We start from the raw sequence: 25,425 nt of genomic DNA, 5'->3' as shown, positions 1-25,425 counted from the left end.
AAATATCACATTAAAATTGTTGTCTATTAACTATCATGAAGTCATGAAAGCTGCACTCATAATAAACAGCTACTGAAATAGTTGTAGGTGGATTTACACAAGTCAGGTCTCAGGACACTTTGAAAGTGCAAATTAAAATCCTGCAGGAAACGATGCAGTGATGTCTGTGTGATGTGATATGTGTGCAGGCACTGTGTGTGTGTGTGTGTGTGTGTGTTAACCTGAGCACTGTAGCTGAGACAGAATCTGAGCGCCCTCAAACTGATGACTGACCATCTTCAGATTGGGCTTCACACAGCGGACAAAACTTGAACCCTGAAACACACGTGCAGCAAAAATCACAAAAACACCCGTTTCAGCGAATGTATGTGGAAACATGTAGCTAAAACTGAACCAAAATCAAACTTGGGCTTGACGACTCACAGTACTGTGCAGCTTTTCCAGAAGAATATTCAGCTGTGTCTGAGAGAGAAAAATACCAAAAATTCAACAACTTCGAGGTATGAAATGTAAGACTTGAAGACCCTTACTTCCAGGAAGCATGGCGAAGGCAAATCTTCCCAAAGAAATGTAGTGTTCATGTTACTCATTTTTACTTCTGCTTTCATAATATCCCACCTGAAACATAACTTTAACTGACATCTACTGTCCACAGCTCCACTGTCCCTCTTCTGCGTCTGCTAAAGCCTTGAGGGGTGACAGCAGCTGTTAACTAACCTCAGTCAGTCTCACAAAAGGAAGAATGGAAAGATACAGAGCTAACACATGGGATTCATTGATGTAGAACAACTTTTTCTCCATTTTATGACATTATGTCTTGTAAGGGGCAAATTATTGAGGCCCCTTTATCCAGTTTGGATACGTTTCATTCTAATTGGTCAAGGACCAAAATACATTTTATGACTAGTAGCTTGATTGCATTATAATGTTGAAATTCAGACAAGTAATGAGTTTATATTTACATTATTATATGAAAGCACCTACTACAGTCAGCCACTGAATACTATGGGCCTAAAAAAAAAATTCATAATATGTGATATTTTACACATTTACATCACAAATATAGCATGCAAATATGTTTATGTAAATGTATACGTCTACTTGTCCCTTCACTGCAGGACTGCTTGTAGGCTACTTATGCGAAAACTGCTTATGTAAGGTACAGTCGACCCAAAAACAGAAATTGTGTCATCATTTAGTTACCCTCAAGCGCACCTATGAGATTCTTTCTTCTGTTGAACACAAAAGAAGATATTTTGCAGAATGTTGGTAACCAAACATTGAATGTTCTTCGACTTTAATGCATAATAAATTTATGAATAAAGATTGATCTGTTGAAAGCAGTTATTTTGAGTTAGATGCTCTCCTCCGGATTAAATCTGACATTGAAGGGGTGAATACAACATAGCTGCCACACATTATCAAGAAAAAAACTCAAACCTGGGGAAAATAACTGCAGAACATGTTCACATAGGACACTCTTAACATGATTATATGCATGAAACCATTCAGAAGAATTTTGGCAAAAAATGGGTTAATCGCAATTAATCCAACCTAACATTAACATTTTAAAATATAGTTTATATTTAAATAAGTTTAATGGCATCTTTTTTATGACTGAAGGTTAGTTTCACTGATGATGTCTCTAGGAAATAGTTGTTTTCTCGTAATATTGAACCTTTGACTATAGCCATTCAACATTACAGTAGAACTGAGAGAGCTATCAATTTTAACATTTATTAGACAAAAAAAAAAAAAAACCCTTCTAATTTAGGTGACCTTAAACCAAACTTCACAAAAACCCATTCTAATTTAGCTACCTGTGCCCTTCAGCCAGTAGGAAATATACGGAAATAGAATAAAGTTATCAAACACTAAATTCTAAATGAAATATAGATCATTAATCATTAAAGCTACTGATTTCCTGTTTTGTCTTTAGTTCTTTGATGTTTAATCAGGTGTGTTGAATCTGACAAATACTTACATACATGCAAAGTTTTAAGGCAGCTTTAATCGCTTTTTTGGTAACTTCATAACTCAACTGATGACATAACTATGACACTGCATGCTCATAGTTTCTTCTGAGCTTTGATATGAAATGATACCGGCTGCCTTCGTGCATTATTAGCGTGTTAATCTGAAAAAATGAATAATTGCATGCATTAATGCACAAATTGACAAAATGACAGCACTAGTACTAATATATAAATACATATGATTTACAGGCCTATCAAAATGGATTTCTGATGATACATTATTATAGGTTTTTAAAGAAAGTTCCTAAAAGATTCACTGTACTGAACGTGTGGAATAATGTTCTTAGTCTTTCCTTCACGGGACGGCCCAGACAGAAGAGTTTCTGGTGAATTAAATTAGTTTAATTTGTAATCAAAATAAAATATGCACACTTCCATGAACAACATATTACAATACAAACACCATAAAGTAAATATTGTCATAATTCATCAACAGTAACCAATTATTCACAGCAGTAGATAATCATTGATTGTGAACGGCTCTGAAACTGTGTGAATGCACAATAGACTTGAATGAGCAGTGCTCCCATGAATTTATTTACATAACACTCTTCTAAAGTTTAATATTCTCATTAAGCAATCCCTGTTTTTCCTCTTCTTAAATGGGAATCAAGACCTTTGTTGTACCATTTAACATATACTTTAAAGACTTTGTAAGAAACTGCAGGAACCTTGCTCATTTTCCCCTCAAATAACGGTCAGAGTAAGTGATTTTGAGACTGACCTTGAATTTGTTGCCTACGCTGATGAAGTTCAGTTTGCCGGCCTTCTGCTTGGTGTCTTTGGAGTGGTTGGAGTTCTCGAAGAGCTCTCCAATGAATTTATCCTTCGACTCGCTCACCAGACTCGCCAAGGACATGTGAAGAGCATCGTTATTCTTCTCCACAAACTGAGTCTGAAAAAGAAAGGGGAAAATGGTCTAAATCACTTTTTCTGGAATTGAATTTAAGCTTTAGTTTAAAATGCGGCACTTACAGCCATTACAAAACCTTGAATAAATTAACACACAAGAATTTGTTCATTACAGTAAATTTCTGGATTTCTGGAGAGTGCATAAAATATAATTCTTGTAAAACATGGTTTGCCTTGTTGAGATTATTGTCTCTGAACTGTAAAAACCCCTTGTGTCGGATCCAAAATCTACCAACATTTGTCCCTATGCGCACTTAAAAACCTCAATCTTGCTGACATTGTCTTCTTGAAATATTAACAAACAGTTTGTTTTTCATTCTTGTTTTTAATCACCTGTTTCATTATGGAAAGGGTTATTATAGCTTTTTCTTACATCTCAGTTTAGTTTTATTTAGTTTCATTATTTTCAGCAGTGGATTTGTTGTGTTTCATGTACCCATTTTTATTGGATTTTTATCGAGCGCCAACCTCTCGCTCTCTCTCGTGAGGCCAATAAGGAAGTGACTAAAACTGCAATTCATCGACTGGCCGCTTGAGGTTGGCTGCAAAAGGGAGTCAGTCCCATAGACTCCCCATGTTAAAATGCCCAACTTTACAGCAGGAAAAAACATGTTTACAGCCTGGTTCAAAAAATTATTTTGGTCTAAATAGCTAATTTTGCCCTTCATGACAACTGTGAGGGGGTGAATTTTTTTCATAACTCATCCGTTTAAATTATATTAAGACTTAAAGTTCTGCATAATTAAGGGCGTAGCCACTTGAGTGACAGGTGGACTGCCGCTGCTGACACTGCCGTCGTGCTAGGTGGGTGTGGCTACAGCAACTAGCTCCCGCCTTTTTGCCCATTTTTGATTGTCTGGGAGAGTCACGCGGTGATGCGCTGCCAAGATGGCGACGGCTCGCTTCGCACACTTTAGGCTTCAAAAACACACTTCAGGAGTCTACGGGTGACGTCACGGACACTACGTCCATGTTTTTATACAGTCTATGATTTTTATACATTTTAACAGCAGTTAAGTATTAAAACATAAAGACTAAATTGAAGGAATCAACAGAATATTAATTGTTATTTATATCAATTTACCAAGCTAATTTAACTGAGGAATTAGCAAATATTTAGGGAAAGGTGATAAATCCTTGCATGGTGAGGGAGATTGGTGTTATTTTTCGAATAAAGCAGAAGTACTGATGCCCATGTTAAATTAATCAAGAAGTTGGCAAAACAAATATGGAAGATCTGAATTTTTTTTGCTTTCTCTCTATATGGATAGACCAATGTGTGTGTGTGTGTGTGTGTGTACCGTTTCATAGCATACTGCTCCAGCAAAGTGTCTGATGATGAAGCCCTCATCGTCTCTGACGTTCCTGTGCACTGTCAGCTTGGACTTCCTGGGAACCTGTGGGACGAAAGATTTGAAAAATACAGCCACTAAACCAGAGGGACCCACCGGAAGGAGATGTAGAGTAAAGCGCGACTCACAGTCAGGCGGAAATGGTCCTTGTGTTTGCTGTGGACGGTGTCAGTGAAGTGCTGGTCGCTGGGTTGAGGTAGCCGGTTCTCTTCATCCAAGATATCCAAGACGCCAACTAACTTCGCCTCCACCAAGTCTGAACAAAAATGATACAAAGGCAGATCCATACAATCTTCAAGCACATTTAGGCTGCCAGAAGTTTCTGGTGTATTAAAAGGCAGAAGAGTGCAGATATCGTTTTTGTAACAGACCTATACAGTCCTGATTATCAACGTAATGGACCTCGTTCACTCCAAGACCTTCTCTCTGATACAGTTCCTGCTCCTGTTGACCACACACAAGACAACAGACAAAACATCAGTCCAGTTCATGTCTTACATCAGCCTAATAATGACATGTTTTATTATCAATGCAGCATCAAGCAACTCTCTGCTGGCGTGAGCCGTCAGCTGCATCACTCACCTCTTTGAGAATGCGCTCATTGAAGAACTGCTGGAGTTTCTCATTACAGTAGTTGATGCAGAACTGCTCAAAACTGTTGTGCTCAAAATACTCTGAGGAAGACAGGAGTAAGGGATGGTTGGTAAGCTAAAGGCCCCTGCTGACAGATGACAGAACTAGGCTGCAAGGAATCTGAATGAGACATTAATGGCTCAGGTGACTCAAAACAGTGTTGAACTAAGTATTCATGAGCAATGACGTTCTTGTACCAAAGCCAGCGATGTCCAGCACACCGATAAAGTGAGCGGACGAGTCAAAGGGGAAGCACTGGTTGATCCTGGTGACCACGTGATCGAAGAGACGGCTGTAGATGGCTTTAGCCAGAGCATCACGAGCACTGTTGGCCTGCTCCACCTTCAGAGGAACCCTACAGAAGACAACAAGGTGTGCATGGTTATCCACCAGACTCCAGCATCTCCGCTCAAGTGTTCACGAGAAGGTGTGAGCAGCTCTTACTGGATGGCTGTTCCTTTAGCGCCCCCTGCAGCGGTCTGCATGACTCTGGTGGTCAGACTGACCCTCAGATCCTCCTCATCCAGACCCAGCAGCTCCGCACAGAACTCTAACGACTGACCGCATGTCTTCTTCAAGACACAGCCACCTGAAATACACAAACTATTTTCATCAAGATGTGGTACTGTATATAGCACCAGAAAACTGTGTTTTTAATAACTCTACCTGAGGTGTTTCCAGCCTCTTCGAAATCAATGTTTCCGAGGTGCAGAACCCCAGCCACCACCCTGAACATGTTGAACTTCTCGGTGTCATCCAGACCGATCTTCTTCATGGCCACACACATTCTGTTAAAGTCGGCGTGATCGTCCAGCAGAGGGTCTTTCAGAGGACCTGCCTTCAGATGCTGAGGAGCAACGCTCAAGTTAGACTCAGGACAGTTCATATGCACATGCGCAGCAGAACACTACCGTATCTCTTGAACATTATATTTCAGAACCACTGGCATTAATAGGGAATTGCTCCTCACGTTCCTGTTACAACAGATTTCAGAGCATGACTGAAAATGCTTGTGTGGGGAAAATGCATGGCTATATCTCAGACTTAACTGAAACAGCCACATCACTTTGACTAAGCAGTGTATCAAACAGCTTCATCAGTGCACACAATCACTCAAATGCATCCACAACGCTACATCATGAAACCCATGACTGTCATTGCCCTTGTCAACTGAGAAGCAGCTGTCCAGTCTCTCTAATGTAACTGCAGACCGCCTAAAGTACATTAGTTTCCTGCTTTCTTATGCTTTGAGGCCTTATAGTTGCATGCGGTCACATTCATTATTGTTCTGCAAAAATGCACAAACAAAATCCACCAGGAATTTTAGACCCGTGACCGCACTTTCAGTGTCAAATTTCAGGTCATAGATATCCATCTGAGAATAAAGGAAACTGTCAGGTGCATGTAGGTTTTCTACAGTCGTTGATGTCTGATACTCCACCCTCTTATATTGTAAAGGGCAAAAAGGCACTTGTTGTCCTCAACATTTTCCCATGTGAACTTTATGTAGCCAGTCACAGACTGAAGTGTAGATGCTGTTCTTGACCCTGGTGTCTTCCACATATCTGAACACCAAGATGCTGTATAAACCAGATATCATTTCTCGAATTATCCATGTGCAGCAGTGGTGTGCTGGAATGATTCCTCACGGTTCATTTCTCAACGTTAACTGCAGTCTGGTTGTGGCTTTTGTCTTACAGAGTGAATTGTGAGCTCAGGTCTGATACATTCAGTGACAGCCAGGGATTATTACTACTTTCATGACTTTCACAAACTTCCCAACCCCTCATGACAATCAGGAGTCTGATGTAACTGTGTGGATATTTTTAAATGACAGATGGTGCATCACCCAGATGTCTGATGAGCCTCAGCCAAGTTGCTAGCATTTTGGATTTGGAGAAGCCTGATGGGCATATTTTGGAGCAGCTAAAGAGAAATGTGTCTTCTGAGAGGAGCGGATAATGCTAATGGACACAAAAACTGCAAGTATAGCAAGAGTGTCACAGTACACCATTAATATCTTTAACCTCAATGTGGGGGATTTTAAAAGTGCACTAGACTTGCACCCTGCTGTAATATTACTACTACTATTTTGTGGCAAACCATAAAAAGGAATATTAAGAGAAGAATATCCCATTACCTTCAGAAAAACCAAGCTAAAAAGCAGCAATTACGCTCCCAAGAATTGAAAGTTTTTTTTTTAAAGATCTGGGTCAAACATATTCTTAAAGCTTTTAAGTGATACATGGAAATGGCAAAAAATGTTACAAAATTGGATTAAGTTTTTAAGAGAAATAATAATTATTTTTTTTAATTAAAATTATTCCTTTAGGTTTGTTAACTACAGGCCAAAAAAAGCAATAAGAGATCAATTAAATTAAATTAAAAAAAAAATAAAAAAATAAATTAAATTAAACTTTCCATGCAATACACAAATCCATATAATACATATATATATATATAGAAATAGTATACCAAACCATGACATATCATTGTACAGTAAGAAACACATTGGACCCAGGTCATGTATTTATATCACAAAAGGAGAGAAAGAAGCAAAGCCCTTCTGACTGCTCACATATTCACCTTCTCATCCTTGGATGTATCAGACACACACAAACAGACACACAACCACAGACAATGATGTTACAAATGATTAGTGCAGTGATTCGATTAGTATGAACATAATCATGCATCAGTTATTCACAATTTGATTCATAGCGATCATTAACAAAAGGCCTTGTATCTGGGAATTAATGTCAAGCCATAAATGAGAAACCAAACACAAGTGTGGACGAATCAGCGTCGAGGCTTATCATGCTGAACCAATAAATCTAAAATTATTTTCCATTTTTACGTTTTACTGAAGGCAGGTGAACAGTGTAAAAAAATTACAGAACAGATATTTAACCATATTTTCCCAGCTGATTGATTGCATTAAGGATTGCAAACATTTTTGTATTACCAGTTTTCTGAAATGTTGTTTAAATGCAAATGAGGCATTATATTATTAAATAGGTGCAAATTTGTTTCTTTTAGTCTACATACTGTATGAGAGATTTTTACAGGGGATTTTGTTCTCTCTTTTTACCTCTCCATTAAACAGAAAATACCATCAAAAAAAATAAAAATAAATTAAAAATCACCACATTTGTAGAAATAAAATGAACAAATCCCTCTGAAATATTGCTAAATTGACCAGTGCATGATAAAATACTGTTTTTGCATGTAGTGTCTTGCTTTCCAGATCTTCATAATCAATTCTTCCCCGTCCAAACAAACGTGAAAAGAAACATTTGAGTTTTTTATTAGAGTGTGTAAAAGGGAGGGTAACTGAGTCCTCTGCAAAGAACCTGTGGAGCTGTTTTAAACTGTTAAAAATAAATGTATTACCTCTGGACTCTTGCGGTTTTGAGGTATCAGCTTGTCTGAATCCTTGTTAGAAAAGTACCTTTTGCATCCTCGACTCAGATACTGGATTGAACAGAAAGCATATACAAGAAATGATTAGAAACATGTTCTTTGCAAGAACACCTGGCGGACAGTCAAGTCATAATTACACATTTTCATCATTTGCATGATCAACCTGAATTGTAACGGGTCAAAATAACTGCTTGTTAATGTCTTTATAGACACTGTGAAATCCCTCACTGGCTATTCAGGGCTCCAGACTAAGATCTGAAAGCAGTGGCACCAGCGCCACTAAGTCCTACAGATGGCGCGCCAGGAGCAGATTTGGTAGCGCTGGGGGTGGTGTGTGGGAGTATTCAAAATAAAGATCATTTCATCATAAAATTACTATTGTTTTGCATTAATAAGTGCAGTTACTAATACTATTTCATGTTAATTTCTTGTTTATTTTTCTTTTGTTTATTGTTTATACAGATTTGACAGTAAAGCATTAAAGGGTTAGTTCACTTAAAAATGAAAATTATGTAATTAATAACTCGCCCTCATGTTGTTCCAAACCCGTGAGACCTCCGTTCATCTTCGGAACACAGTTTAAGATATTTGAGATTTAGTCCGAGAGCTCTCAGTCCCTCCATTGAAACTGTGTGTATGGTAGGGGTGTAACGATACGTGTATTCGTACTGGACCGTTTCGGTACAGGGCTTTCGGTACGGTGCACGTGTGTACCGAATGACCGAATGCAATATTTTTTATGCGGAACATAGGTACATTTTCGTGTTTCCAAACGAACATATTAATTGTCGGAAGTCTCCGCATTCAGCGCAAATCCGGCCCTGCAGCTGATTCTAAGGCCGGCGACACACTGGCTGCGTGGCGTGAGTGTGATGTTTCTGCTGCGTGTCAGTTGCGTGACGGCTGCTTCGCATTTTCTGTGTATTTACACACCAGAATCGTGCCTGACGCGGCGCTGGCGCGCTGCTCCTTTTGTAGGTGACATAAAGGGAGACCGCCGAAAGACCAAGATCTTGTCTTCACGACAACAATATCTATACTTCATGTTGAGCATAAATATAAAGCCTACTGATAAAGGACACCGTCAACAGTATTGAATAGACTATGTTTGACAGGTGCAATATGCCAGTGTGTCACCGGCCTAAGGTTTTGAAAAGGCATCACCCGAGTGTGAACATCATTACAACAAGGAAAAAAACTATTGTAATTCAAACGCAGTTCCCGTCGGCATTTAAACAGACCTTTGCTCTTAATTCTGATCGGTCCAACGCAATAACGAAATCTGAGCAGGTCTAAAAACTGAAACTGTTGATGCTGCACTTTACACTTTGGAAACGTTATATATTTTTTTTTAATATGAGCAGGCCTACAAGCTGGGATTGGTAATGCTGCACTGTAATCATAGTTATTTATTTATATTTTTCATTATATTTTATTATATGATATTGGTTTGAGACTGAGAGTATTTTATTTAGTGGAGAACTTTGCAGCAGTATTTTATTTCTTATTCTTTTTTTATTTTATATATATATATATATATATATATATTATTAAAAAGTATTTAAAAAAAAGTGTAAACAAATTGTTAAAAAAAGTTTATAGTAATGAACAACCTGCAGTTTAATGTTTCCATTTCTTTCCCTTACTGTATCGAAAATGAACCAGACCGTGACTTTAAAACTGAGGTACGTACCAAACCATGATTTTTGAGTACTGTTAGACCCCCAGTGTACGGTATACTGTCCATGTCCAGAAAGGTAAGAAAAACATCATCAAAGTAGTCCATGTGAGATCAGACGGTCAGTTAGAATATTTTGAAGCATCGAAAAAACATTTTGGTCCAAAAATAGCAAAAACTACGAATTAATTCAGCATTGTCTTCTCTTCCGTGTCTGTTGTGAGAGAGTTCAAAACACTGAAGTTTAGTGATATCCGGTTCGCGAACGAATCTCTCGATGTAACCGGATCTTCTTGAACCAGTTCACCAAATCGAACTGAATCGTTTAAAACGGTTCACGTCTCCAATACGCATTAATCCACAAATGACTTAAGCTGTTAACTTTTTTAATGTGACTGACACTCCCTCTGAGTTCAAACAAACCAATATCCCGGAGTAATTCATGTACTCAAACAGTACACTGACTAAACTGCTGTGAAGAGAGAACTGAAGATGAACACCGAGCCGAGCCAGATAACAAACGAAAGATTGACTCGTTCACGAGTCAAGAACACTGATCTATATATATAACTTATATTATAGATCAGTGGTCAAGAACCGTTTCTGTCAGACGTGTCCGATTCGAGAACCGAGGAGCTGATGATACTGCGCATGTGTGATTCAGCGTGAAGCAGACCGACACACAGAGCGTCTGAACTGAACTGATTCTTTTGGTGATTGATTCTGAACTGATTCTGTGCTAATGTTATGAGTGCGGGTAAACCGAAGGCCTTCTCGAGTCAAGAACCGTTTGCATCGGTTTTCAGATCACTAGTAGTGATGGGAAGTTCAGTTCTTCGCAAACCGGGTCTGTTGGACAGTTCAATTCAATAAACCGGTTGAAGAAAATGGTTCACCGGTTCTTTTGCGCTCGACGTAATGACGTCATTGATGATGATTGCCCTTGATTCAAGCCTTCGGTTTACCCGCGGTCATAACATTAGCACAGAATCAGTTCAGAATCAATCACCAAAAGAATAAGTTCAGTTTGTCGGTCTGCTTCACGCTGAATCACACATGCGCAGTATCATCAGCTCCTCGGTTCTCGAATCGGACACGTCTGACAGAAAAGGTTCTTGACTCGTGAACGAGTCAATCTTTCGTTCGTTATCTGGCTCGGCTCAGTGTTTATCTTCAGTTCTCTCTTCACAGCAGTTTAGTCAGTGTACTGTTTGAGTACATGAATTACTCCGGGATATTGGTTTGTTTGAACTCAGAGGGAGTGTCAGCCACATTAAAAAAGTTAACAGCTTAAGTCATTAGTGGATTAATGCGTATTGGAGACGTGAACCGTTTTAAACGATTCAGTTCGATTTGGTGAACTGGTTCAAAAAGATCCGGTTACATCGAGAGATTCGTTCGCGAACCGGATATGACAAAGTGCTTTGTTTTGAACTCTCTCACAACAGACACGGAAGAGAAGACAATGCTGAATAAAGTCGTAGTTTTTGCTATTTTTGGACCAAAATGTATTTTTGATGCTTCAACAAATTCTAACTGACCCTCTGATGTCACATGGACTACTTTGATGATGTTTTTCTTAACTTTCTGGACATGGACAGTATACCGTACACACAGTTTCAATGGAGGGACTAAGAGTTCTCTGACTAAATTTAAAATATCTTAAACTGTGTTCTGAAGATAAACGGAGGTCTAACTGGTTTGGAACAACATGAGGGTGAGTCATTAATTACATAATTTTCATTTTTGGCGGAACTAACCCTTTAAGATGCATACAAAATTAACTTTTATTAACACCAGTAACCAGTGCAAAATCTACTTTTTAAATACAGAAAATGTGTAATCCCTCTTATTAAATGTACCATTATTCATCTAGCATATGGAACTGACCTTTCTTACTTCATACACTAAAAGTGTAAAATTATGACAAAATCTGATTTCTTGATGATTTGATATTTTATAAAAGTGATTTTATAATTTCTAAATATAGAGAAAAAGTAGAAATGAATGACTAATAAGCCAATAAGTGCTCCTCTGCAGCTGTCTACTTGTTATAACTGTGATTTGATGTATTTTTTTTACATAAGTGTTTGTTTACCACAAAGTATATTTTCTTCATCCCATCTTAGAGCTTTAAAGTGCTGGAAATGGTTGTGTGAATTGCTTGAAAGTCATTGAAAAGTGCTTGAATTTCTCCCTCAAAAGGTTTTACGAACCCCGAAATGAATGATATAATGCATTCGACTATTTCTATCGCAACACCATGGTTACAGCTAGCATTACCGCTTCTGGTTTCCTAACATATGTCAGCGCGGTTGCAGAGATTTCTGTGCAGAGTTTGAATGATTCTCATTAGATCTCACAGTAACCTTATCATAGTGCGGCGGCTTCAGATGCTTCTCACTGGATCCCACAGCACTGTTGCATCTGTGCAGTAACAGTGTCACAAAATCACCTTTGGCTCCCCAGAAAAGCTGTTCTGAGCTCAGACAAGTTTGCTTGTGTCGCGGTCCGAGCTGATAAACTGACCGCGCTGCACAGCTGAAACGTAGCACGGTTTAGTTTCACTTTCGTTTCGTTTGCTGTTTGATGTTTCTCAAATGCACAGAAATGGCAGAGCTTATGAGCTGAACAATGCGGTGGTTGCGCCAGTTTGATCGCTCAAAATAATGAGTCCATTTGGTCGCAGTCTGGAGCCCTGTTATTCTACAGAAGTGAAAGTGTAGTGTCAGAGTGTTTGTCAGACTGATGTGATTCACAAACCCTGAAGCAGTCTGGAGAGCTGAGGTGGAACTTCTCTTTGATGTCTTCAGGAGCTCCAGCACACAGCCTGTAGAAGATGTGATAGTTCCTCTCCTCCTGGCCCTGCGTGCAGATACGGGACTTCTCCAGCAGGTAATGGGACACGAAACCACCTACTACTGCATTCTGGAAAAAAACAAATCAGCATTGCATTAAAATACATGTGTGTTTATGTACAAAATCACACATCTGCATCACTGCATTTAAAAAGCACTGCAGTTTTCTGTTTGTATCATACACCTTTTCATTAAAGTGAATCTCCACAAACTTCCCAAAGCGGCTGCTGTTGTTGTTTCGGACAGTTTTGGCATTGCCAAACGCCTCGAGCAGTGGGTTTGCTGGAATCCAATGACAAAAAAATACTTGCATTGATTACGGCATAGTGGGGCAAAAATGTAAATTAGTACAGTTAAGGCCTTCAAACGTACCTTCAACTATTCTTTCATCAATGTCTTGACCTGTACCATAAGATGTAGTTAAGTACCTGTGAGAGGAAAACATATCCTATCACATATCAAATAAAGAATCAATTATTCACTTTTTTATGAATGATACTCTATCCCCCGGTTTCACAGACAAGGCTTAAGCCTAGTCCTAGACTAAAATGCAAGTCTGAGTTGTTTCAAATGAAAGAAACTTGTACTGATTGATCTTAAAATATATCAGTGCCTTTGTTTTGTCTCAAGATGCACACCAGTAATGTTTTTTTCTAAGGCATGTTTATAAAAATTACTTAAATGTCCTAATTGAACTATGGCCTAATCCTGTCTATGAAACCAGGCCTATATGTTTCTAGAAATGAGACCTTTCTATACCTGAGAACAAACTTGGTGTTTTCGGTTTTCCCAGCTCCTGACTCTCCCGACACAATGATGGACTGACTCATCTTCAGCACCTTCATGTCACGATAAGCTTTATCCGCTGAAAACAACAAATAAAGAATATTAACATTTACACAAGCTAATGGTATATATTTTTTTATTACATCAATGAGAAGCCTTCATTTCACTCTCTCTGCATTCAATTTAGCTTATATACGTAGGCCCAGCCACAGATAACATGGCCCATGCCGGTCCTCACAGCCTTGCTTACCAATTGCATAGACGTGAGGAGGCAGCGTGCCCAGCGATCGGCCCTGGTACTGTTTAATGGTCTCAGGAGAATACAGCTTGGGGATCTCAAAATATGGATTGACAGCAATCAGGATGTTGGCAACAAATGTCTGCAACACAAAGTAACATGATTTTTTTTTTTACTTCCATTTATTTAATAAGGCTTTCGTCTTCATTTTGATTCCAGGACTGCTGCATCATCTTGCCATTTTAACTAAAAATATTTCATCATATAAGAGAAGGCACTGAGCGCATGAAAATAATTTTTTTATGTTTTTGAAGGAAATCTCTTATGCTCACAAAATCTGCATTAATTTGATCAAAAATCTTGCAATAACATTTCACAATATTATTATTTTTACCATTTTGTATTTGAATATATTTTATTTCTGTGATGTGCAGCTGTATTTTCCGCATCATTACTCCAGTCTTCAGTGTCGCGTGATCTTCAGAAATCCGTCTAATTTGCTACTCGAGAAACATTTCTGATTATTATTATCAAGCTGTGAAAACAGTTGTACTGCTTAGTATTTTTGGTGGAATTTTTTTTTTTTTTTTAGGATTCTTTGATGCACAGACTGTTTAAAAGTACATCATTTATTAGAAAATTTTTTTTGTTACAATGTAAAAAAAAGTTTTTTTTAAAAGTGATACTCTATATTAACTCAATAAAATTATGTCAACAGATTACAAGCAATATTATTAATTCAATTTAACACATTAGAATTAATTAGAATTAATCAAATAAGATACATACAAGCAATCATTTAAAATGAGCAAAATAACATGAAAAAAATAAGTAAAATGTATATAAAATATTGGTTTTGTTGGACAAAACGAGAAGCACCCGGCTGCAGCCTGCAGATAGAGATGGGGTTTCACATGTCAACCCGCTCTATACCTACTCTGATTGGTTCGATCGTCTTTCATAGGCATACATGAAAGGAAATGTGTGTGTAGTTGGTGTACACTGTTAAAAATAATACACTATATTTACTTAATTAAATTGTGGCAACCGATTACAAGCATATTATTAATTAAATTTAACACATAAGAATTCATTCGAATTAATCAAATGAGATGCTTAGAAATTAACCATTCAAAATGAGTCAAATAGCACAAAAAATAAGTAAAGTTTAAACAAAACAACAACAAAAACATTTCTTTGAGAAAGAAAAACAAAACACTATGCTAATGAAAACTATGTTATGCATACCAGGCCAGTAGTTGGCGACTAAGAAACACAGCGCAAAAATGTAATTCACAAATTCATGTTTTTGTTGATTACATGGAGATGATACAGGCATCGTGATCAAAAGCTTATGTTTTCAAGCCCCCAAAACAGAGTTATTGAAGACACCTGATGTTAACAAACAGAATTACTGAAGGAGAATAATCTAAATCAAAACATTTTGAAAGAAAAATCTTGCATTTAGGCACACAGACATCAAGAATCAGCTTGAGAACCTCAACAATGGTGACCATCAAAAAGCATGTTGCACTGCATTCTGGGTGCCACCAATCAAAACTCATTTATGGCTCCCATTATGCTTTGCGGCATGATTAAATTATGAGCTGAATTATCTTATATTTATTTTTACTATTTTATTTTATTTTAATTTTTTAGTAGCTTGTTTTGTGATGCTTACAGTTCATCTGTTTATCTGAATATGCTGTTTGTCACCATTCTTGAGATTCATACACTGGTTCATGATGTCACTGTGAGCCTAAAAGAAGGCTCCCTTCCCTGCTTCAATTTTTTTCTTAATCAGAATTTTTAAACTCAGGATTTTACTGAAAATTTCAGGTCTTCTACTATCATTGAATGACAGGGGCTGCTATAATGAATGCTATTTTAACTCAGAGAACAGGCTCTAAATGAGTTCAGACATTCAGGTCAAACTATGATTATGTAATTTCATAACCAACACCACCTGAACATCTTTTCTTTTAGCATGTCTAGCTGTTATAATTCAGTGCATGCATTTAATGTTTTCGCAGGTCATGATCGCCAACCACTGGCCTGGCATGTATAACAGTATTCTTTAGCATAGTATTTTGTTTGTTTGTTTTCAATTAAATCAATATTTTTGTGTAAATTTGAGTTAATTTTTTCATGTTATTCTACTCATTTTGAATGGTTGCTTGTAAGCATTTAATTTAATTATTTCTAATTAATTCTAATGTGTTAACTTTAATTATTAGTATTGGATGTAAAATTTGAAAATTGTATTGAGTAAATTAATTGAATCATTTTTTTACAGTGTATTTGTGACTTGTGATCTATTTGATTTATCCCTATATCAAATAGCATAAGAAAAAAATAAATAAATACTGTTAACACTTTACAATAAGGTTCCATTTGTTCACAACAAACTAACAATGAAAAATACTTCTAGCATTTATTAATCTTAGTGAATGTTGATAAGTATATGTTATTTAATAGACCTGAGCTAACAAGGACGAGCAATGAACTGTTGCATTATTGCAAGATTAATAAATACTGTAAAAAATGCATTGCTCTTTGTTAGTTAATGCATTAAATATAGTTAACAAATGGAACCTTATTGTAAAGTGTTACCAAAACTTTTATGAACAGTAGTGTACTTTTTAATAAACAATGTAAAATAAATAAATAAACAAATAAATAACATTGCATACATCTGCCCATTTAGGTAAATGTACCATTTTTAATACAATTATTTATTTCACTATAAAGCAAAGCTGAAGTGGTCTTCTGGTGACAACAAAGACCTGGGCATGCTTTGGACTGGGTTTTTAGTTTTCTGCATTCTGCTTCTTATAACACATTTTCAAAGTACACTCTATTGACCACAAGTCTAGAAGGAGTATGTGCACTACAAAGTGAACTCTCCCATGTGAATGATCAATTACTTGCACATGCACTGCTGTTTATGTACAAATCCATATGAAAAACTGAAAAATCAGGCAGAGCACAGACATCAGCAGACTTCTCACACATGCACCATCTCTGTGAAGAAGCGAAATACTCCTTGGGTTTGAGACATGGCTTTGGGTTTAAGAGTGCCTTCATCACAACAGAGCGACAGAGAATATACTCACATAAATCTTATCTTTACTGTAGCGCACACGGACATTATTTAGTAGCGTGGCTTCATTCAAGTACATCAATGAGCCTGCAACACACACACACACACACACACACATGAAATCATTAGTCAGTGCTGTCATTTCATTATATAAAACTCATAACTGACATGAACACTCAAACACAATAACACTTACAGTTGTCCTCCACATGTTTGTTGACATCATCTTCAGCAGGGAAGACTTGATTGACAGAAGCTTGAAAGTTCTGAAACACAATGACTTTAATGTTAACCACACATAACACTAAAAGCATGATAACTGGTGTTAGTTACGTGCTTAAGCTTTAAGGGAGACTTCACCAACAAATTCAAATTCTGTCATCATTTATTCATCCTCATGTCTTCTCAAACTCTTGATCATCTTCAAAACACAAATGAAGATTTGTAATAAAACATGAGCGACTTGTCGCTCCACTGAAAGTGCACTGCTTCAGTTTTAACAGTGAAAGATGCAAGTAGCTTAACTGAGTGGTAATATTTGACAACTGTTTTATGACAGCAGTGTTAAATGACACAAATATGCAGTACTCCAAACTACTAATTTTTTGTTGTTGTTAAATTTCTCCATTTTTGATTAAAGACACATGCTAACATCATTATAGGCCCCACAAAAAAACAGGATCCCCAATGTTAAAGACATGACCGTCTTAATTTCATGCCCTTTACGCATGTGTGTTGATCAATGTTTATATGTAAATAAATGCCTGAATTAAATATGCTCATCATATAAAGCAAATTTGTCTCTTCAGAAGAATTTGATTAAACTGCTTGATTCATTTAGTTAGCGTTTATGTCCTCTTTATGCACTTTTTGATGAATCAAAGTTTTGGTTGCATGGCCTGTCAACATAGAGACAGAAATCTCTCAGGTTTCATTAAAAATACCAAAAAAGCCTTACGGGGTTAGGAACAACATGAGGGTGAGTAAAATTTGTAATTTTTGGGGTGAACTGACCCATTGATACGTGGGATTAGAGATTGGATTGCTCAATAGCAGTATTGATGCTTCCCACAGCAAACACATCAAATGCAAGAGTGAAATTAAATGCAACTCCTGCACTATTTATTCCATGCTTCTGTTCTAATATCAGACAGTAGTGTACTCCATACACACACACACACACACACACACACAGACATTTGTAGCGTGTGAACAGACAGCTCATTGTGCTTTTACATCTCAGCGACATCACAATGCACATAAATCACATGAGCTAGATGTAATGCTGCACACAACACTCTCTCTTGTAGTTGACACACACACACACACACACATAGTTATTGCTACTGTAATCTTTGTCAAGCTCCAGAGAAGGCCAGACTCCATATGGGCAACAGGATGTGTTTGCAGTGGCTCTGAAAACAGAAGCATTCATCCGAAGAGTTTAAATCATTTTGCAAAGAATCTGTGAAGTGCAAAACATGTTTTTGACAGAAACAGAGCAGGACATGTAATGTGACTACTTTCATTATTAGATCATATTAGCAGTTCCTTGTTCTTAAAGCAAAGCACTAAAAGCTATTAAATCATCCGAACTGTAACGTGGGAATGCAGTTTTTAATTAAGATTTCCATTGGTGTTCCTTGACAATCAGTATTTCCAGTCTGAAGTATAGGTCATGTTTGTCTACACTCTTCCCCATTACTTTTAACAATGACCATCTTGAAATTAAGTTTTGTGTACTTAAAGGGATACTCCAACCCAAAATGAAAATTTTGTCATTAATCACCCCCATTTCGTTCCAAACCTGTTAAAGCTTTGTTCGTCTTCGAAAAACCCATTTAACATATTTTGGATGAAAACCAGGAGGCTTGTGACTGTCCCATAATCTGCCAAGCATCAGAATAGGCCATCAGTGGTTCAACCGTAACTTTATGAAGCAACGAGAATATTGTTTGTACGAGAATAAAACAAAAACAACAAATTTATTCAACAAGTCGTCTCCTCTGTCTCTCCTTACACCTGCTGAATGCAAACTGCATACGCTCTTCTGTGCATCCTTGTGGCGTGGCTGACACAGAAGAGCGTACGCAGGTGTTTTTCAAAACGGCACTATGATGATGTGGGGAGAGACAGAGGAGACGACTTGTTTAATAAAGTTGTTATTTTTGTTTTATTCTCGACTTTGACTGTATCTTACCTTTTTTGAAGTCTATGGGACAGTCACAAGCCTCCAGGTTTTCATCCAAAATATCTGATATTGTGTTCCGAAGATGAACTAAGCATTTACAGGTTTGGAACGACATGGACGTAAGTGATTAATGACAAAATTTCTATTTTGGGTTGGGGTATCTCTTTAAGGTTCATGAAACATAAATCAAACAAACGTTTAATCATTACTATCTGACTGGTTGTTTGTTCAATTGTTCAGTTCAACAAATACATTTTTTTAGGTCCTCACAGTCAACAAATAAAAAAATATAATGTATATAATTTACATACAGTACAAACGATTTGGGGCCTAGCACCAGGCCTTGTGGAACACCACAAGTGATTTTCATTAGATCTGATTTAATTAGTAATTAGTAAATAATTTATTTGTACAAATTGATATCTGTCATCAAGGTAACTTTTTAACCAAGATAAATCTTTTCCTCTTATACCATATCTCTCCAGTTGAATCATTAATCAGCCATAATCAATTGTGTCAAAAGCTTTTTTAAAGGCACAATATGTAACTTTTCACCGCTAGAGGTCGAATTTTCAAAACAAATTACAAAGGTGAAGCTTGATGATGCTATGAAGGAGAGTGGAATGATGGGAGATGTCGTTTCACCATTAAGAAACGTCCGAATCATGTTCACAGAATGTAAAAAAAAAAAATTACCTGTATCTTCCAAAGTTATCCAAACAGCGAATAAATTATACAGATAAAGCGAGCAAAGAACATTTACAATGTCAAGGAACATTGTGACTTCAGTCTAACACGAATTTAAGCACTCTCAAAAAACAACCCTTATAATCAGTAAAGTAGTCTTTACTCTGTTTGATGAATGAATTTCCTACTTACATCATATATACATCTGCACTTTGTTGTTTATGATGAGAGAATTCACAAGAGAGCAGAATTCAGTCAGTGAGCATGCGCACTGAACAACAAATGCCTGGCGTTTCAGCAATGACTCATCTGAACACCTCTGATTGGCCGCTGTGTTCATAAACTCAACAGACTCGTATGTGATTATAATCGCAACACTGTAAAAACACGTAAGAAGAATCATTACTTTTAATTTCATTTTCATTTTATTTGCAACAGCCGTAATGGATTTAGTACTACACAGCAGCATTTTTGTCCTCGTGTGTTGCCATAGTTTTTAAAAGCGGAAACCGATAGTGCGGATATTACGTCTAAACAGGGTGTGCCATTATTAAAAAATTTCTCTGGATTTACAAATATTTGGGAACTCTTGGGATAACGTAAGTGCACAACTGCATGAAATTCTGTGCAAGTGGTTTTTGGATATTTTGTTACGAAAATCATACATATCGTGCCTTTAATTTTAGAAACATCAACACAGTATATTCTTTATTATCCATTGAAGGAGGTGAAACCAATTGTCATATCTTCATAACTCACTGTGATTTTTTTCCCACTGAAATATGAAACAAAACCAGTGGAGATAAACTGCACTAGATTAAAACTAAGGAATAAACATTTTTATATGACTACCATTCACTGTTTCATGAATATCTTTCAACAAACCCTCTCCTACAGTTTTAAACCCTCTGATGTCAGAATAATGATTTTACAGCTTGTAAGGCCATCAAAAAAAAAAAAACAATGAGGGTCAAAATGATCAGCTAAAACATTTTTTTTTTGCATTAATGCAGTAATAACAGTGCAACAGAATTACTTTTAGTAGTTTAAAAGGGATTGTTCACCAAAAAAAGAAAAAAAAAAATGTAATCCGGTCTTTATTTACTCATGTTGTTCAAAAACTCTGACTTACTTTCTTCTGTGGAACATATCAGAAGACATTTCAAGAAATGTCTCAGTGTTTGTTTTTTTTGTTTTTTGTACATTCGATGGGAGTTACAAACAGATACCAGCATTCAAAAATACAGAAATTATCTTCTTTTGTGATCAGCAGAAGAAAAACCTTACATTTTTTGGGATGAAACTAGGGTGAGTAAACGATTACATTTTTTTAACCCCATATTTGGGTGAACAATAACTTAAACCAGATGCGTTATTACACTGGCTATAAACATGATGACAGTTTAACCAACTTAAACTTGCTCAACAAGATCAAATTGTTGATCTGCCGTAACAGTACCTGTCCTATAAAAGAAAACTGAGCATAGAAGGACATTCATGTAGAGACCCTTGTCCATTGCATTATGAATGGCATTCTGACACATATTAACTGCAAAAAATTTATAAAAACAGATTGTGTAACTTGTGTAACTTATAATCTTCCAGCCTTATATGTGTCTATATTTGCAGAAGCTCCTCCTCACCTTCCCTCTCTGTTTGAGAGGCTCGATGGTCAGACTATCGGCACTGATGTCAATGATTCTGCCCAGCTGGAACCCATCCGTAGGGTGGTGCGCCCACACCGGCTTTCCATCATCCATTTCACCGCTGAGGAAGAAACATATAGGAGAATGATTGAAATGCCAATAGATGAAGAACAAAGGATGACTGGGCTCTACAGTACTGTCAATCACTGAAATGTCAGCTTGAAACATTGATGGATATGGAGATGTGCTCATATGCTTGATGTATTTTTTTATTGCTAGAAATAGTTAGAAATATCAATGTTTAATGAGAATATATCTCACCCTGGACCACACAAAACCAGTCTTAAGTGTAAATTTTGAGATTTATCATCTGAAATCTGAATAAATAAGCTTTCCATTGATGTATGGTTTATTAGGATCAGACAATATTTGGCCGAGATACAACTATTTGAAAATCTGTAATCTGAGGGTGCGAAAAAATCTAAATACTTAGAAAATCGCCTTTAAAGTAGTCCAAATGAAGTTCTTATTAATGCATATTACTAATCAAAAACTAAGTTTTGATATATTTACAGTAGGAAATTTACAAAATATCTTCATGGAACATGATCTTTAAATAATATCCTAATGATTTCTGGCATAAAAGAAAAATCTATCAGTTTGAACCATATACCGTATTTTCCGGACTATAAGTCACACTTTTTTTCATAGTTTGGCTGGTCCTGCGACTTAATAGTCAGGTGCGACTTATTTATCAAAATTAATTTGACATGAACCAAGAGAAGTGAACCAAGAGAAAACATTACAGCCGCCAGAGGGCGCTCTATGTTGCTCAGTGCTCCTGTAGCCTACACTGAACACATAGAGCGCCCTCTCGCGGCTGTAATGTTTCCTCTTGGTTCTAAATAAATGCAACTTATGGTCCAGTGCGACTTATATATGTTTTTTTCCTCGTCATTACATATTTTTGGACTGGTGCGACTTATACTCAGGTGCGACTTATAATCGGAAAAATATGGTATTGTATTTTTGGCTATTGCTACAAATATACCCCAGAGACTTAAGACTGTTTTTGTGCTCCAGGGTCACATATCAGAAAAAATAGTATATATACACTTACACATTGAAACGTAAATTTTTGTGGTGAAATTATAACACACACACACACACACACATATATATATTATCGGTGAGCATAGATTAATTTTTTTAATCTAGATTAATCTCACTGTGATCTTGAAATTAATCTAGATTAATCTAGATTAAAATGGCTCATTCGAATTCTGCCGAAGGCATTCAGAATATGTGTGTTACCCAAATAAAATTGACAAACAGTAAATCTTTGAAAAGGGGTTTATCAAGCTAGGTGGTGCATTAGAAAAGGGGCTCATCTCCTGTTTCCAAAATCTTTCTGTTTGCATATCAAAAATTATATCTGGTGTCTGAATAATTTTTGGTTTGACTGTTAAAACTACAAAGTAATTCAGTCAAGAGCAGTGAGTGATTTTCTTTCATTTTCTTGGATTAACATTACAGCAGACAGTAGCTAAATTAGGCGCGGTCACTTTAAGAGACGATGAACGCATCCAATATAAAACACATCCCATTTTTTTCCTCAACTGTTTACTTTCACTTAAGAAATAACTGACAGTTTTTTCGAGCATAATTTCCAAGGTGGATATTTGTACATATTTTGTATGTATTTGTCGGCACAAGAGCAAAAATAAGCAAATTCGATGTTCAAGTGTTTTGAGACGCCTCTCTCTGGGTGAGCCCTGAACACCTGAACACCGCGAGTACTGAAATGGGCTCTTTAACATCTTTTTGTTTGTTCAAATTGCGATTTGTATTTGTTCGTTCAGGTGCAGGAGGGACTTCGAGGAAAACTTCGCAGAAGAGAGCTCGGTTCAGTGTCTCTCTCTCTCGTGCACACCGAACACAAAGCCCGAGTAACCAGCTCTGTTCAGTTTTTCCGCGTCTTGTGTTTGGATGCTTTAATGTTTAAATCGACAAGCGGTAAGGCTTAAAAAGACGTGAAAAAGATAAGCTTTCGTGACGATGAGCAGCAGTGGCCCGTCAACTATCCTGAGCATCTTTTTAGGTTGGCCTCAGCCAGTCGGTTATATAAAATATCAAGGTGAAAGTCATCTTGCTTAGTATAGACCCAACTCCCAACCCAACTTTGAGAATAGATTAACGGCGATATTTTTTTTAATCGCCCGATAAGAGTCTAACGTTAATGCTGATAACGTCCCACCACTAATATATATATATATCGAACCCCCCAACTGCTCCCCGGGCGCCGCAGCATAAATGGCTGCCCACTGCTCCGGGTGTGTGTGTGTGTTTTCACTGCTCTGTGTGTGTGCACGTCGGATGGGTTAAATGCAGAGCACGAATTCTGAGTATGGGTCACCATACTTGGCTGAATGTCACGTCACTTTCACTTTACTGACCAGATGTGCATTAATTATTGGCCGATATTTAACGTGCACCCCTAATATATATATTTATATATATATTATTATTTTATTTTTATTTTTTGCAAATATAACAATTACATTCAACAATTTTGTAGTGTTTGTAGTCATACAATTGACTGCCTCATTAAAAAAAAAATAATAATAATTAATTAATTAAAATAAAATTAATTAATTAATTAAAATAAAAAATAATCAGAGCTTTCGGTAACTGATGTAAAATTATATAATACAAAATTATCATTTATATTAATTAATAATATTAATTACAATTTATCCTGGTTTATGGTCATGTTTGTCTGCTGACGTCTCACAGTAACTCAGCAAAACTGAATGTCTGGTAATTTTCCAAACAAAGCTTATAACCATTCACTTTAAAATTCATATGGCGAATACAACGGCAAAACCTAGCACCACTAATTTCAAATCTCAAAGGGGTGTTTCTCAGCAAATTTATTTCATTTCCTGTAGAATGAAAATTATCATTAGTATGGCCACAAACTTTACAACAATCACATATAGTCCACTGTGTATTGTGTAATTGTACATTTTTTTTAATGAAATTCAATAACTTAGGAGCTAGACATATTGAGGTAGGTTTCATTAGAAAGACTAACGACTACTGAGGGAAAGATAAATGGAGCAACACACAGAGAGGTGCTTTATCCAGATCACATAACCCAGACTCCAGAATGAACACAAATCTGTCTGCAGGACAACAAGCCAAAGTACAGCCGATACAACAATGGAGTGACTGTGGTGCAAGTCTCCAAGCCTCCACCTCTGAATGCATCTGAACACATTTTAAAAACATCTTGTCACCCTATGCATTTTTGCATCAGTTCTGCATTGGACCGATGCAACCTTTTTTTTTTTGGAGTCATAATAGTTCATAATTTTAAAGCCCATCTTGCAGGTTAATCACCACTGTCGATTAATGGTTACATAAATCACTCAAGATATGTATATCATTTGTAAAATGTCTCAAAAATGGTCTTAAAGACCAGTTTTTTACGTTTTTGGTATTAACCTTTTTTTTTTTACACGATGCGGTGATGATGTCACGTTGGGGAGAAGTGGAGGAAATGTAGCCTCAGCCTAGTAGAACTATGGCGACTGACTGGGATGAGGAAGAGATGGCAAGAGCCAACATGTATGATGGCCCGCAGCCGTATAATTTCAAACCTGCCAGACGTGAGAGGGCAAATGAGGAATTGCCAAGAACTGATGGCCATCAAAGCCAATTAAATGCATGGTCCGAGGAGAATGAGTGGAGAGTTGGTGAAGTGTCCTGGTGAGTTGCTATCATTTAGCATCGCAGCAATGAGCACTGGAGCTAGTCTACGAGCAGCAGTGCACAATAACCACACATATATTTTTTACTGTCATTGAATAGCACCGA

The 25,425-nt window shown here is 36.9% G+C and overlaps 1 protein-coding gene across 3 annotated transcripts in view; it reads right to left on the bottom strand.

The window, feature by feature from the left end:
* Positions 1-25,425, bottom strand: part of LOC132092770 (unconventional myosin-VI-like) — a 56,666-nt gene that overhangs the window by 9,741 nt on the left and 21,500 nt on the right. For all 3 annotated transcript variants that reach the window (XM_059499155.1, XM_059499156.1, XM_059499157.1), the window contains exons 2-20: positions 21,541-21,664; positions 17,216-17,285; positions 17,033-17,106; positions 13,929-14,058; positions 13,652-13,757; positions 13,265-13,320; positions 13,077-13,174; positions 12,798-12,962; positions 8,327-8,407; positions 5,600-5,780; positions 5,378-5,522; positions 5,131-5,288; positions 4,883-4,974; positions 4,672-4,744; positions 4,429-4,556; positions 4,250-4,345; positions 2,761-2,931; positions 424-462; positions 222-315 (exon numbers count right to left, since the gene is read on the bottom strand). In XM_059499155.1, the coding sequence (XP_059355138.1) occupies positions 222-315; positions 424-462; positions 2,761-2,931; positions 4,250-4,345; positions 4,429-4,556; positions 4,672-4,744; positions 4,883-4,974; positions 5,131-5,288; positions 5,378-5,522; positions 5,600-5,780; positions 8,327-8,407; positions 12,798-12,962; positions 13,077-13,174; positions 13,265-13,320; positions 13,652-13,757; positions 13,929-14,058; positions 17,033-17,106; positions 17,216-17,285; positions 21,541-21,664 (2,081 nt within the window). The remainder of the gene's footprint in view (positions 1-221; positions 316-423; positions 463-2,760; positions 2,932-4,249; positions 4,346-4,428; positions 4,557-4,671; positions 4,745-4,882; positions 4,975-5,130; positions 5,289-5,377; positions 5,523-5,599; positions 5,781-8,326; positions 8,408-12,797; positions 12,963-13,076; positions 13,175-13,264; positions 13,321-13,651; positions 13,758-13,928; positions 14,059-17,032; positions 17,107-17,215; positions 17,286-21,540; positions 21,665-25,425) is intronic.

The sequence above is a fragment of the Carassius carassius genome, chromosome 18 (assembly GCF_963082965.1).
Source record: "Carassius carassius chromosome 18, fCarCar2.1, whole genome shotgun sequence".
In the NCBI taxonomy this organism is placed as follows: domain Eukaryota; kingdom Metazoa; phylum Chordata; class Actinopteri; order Cypriniformes; family Cyprinidae; genus Carassius; species Carassius carassius.
This window is presented reverse-complemented; position numbering and strand designations above follow the sequence as displayed.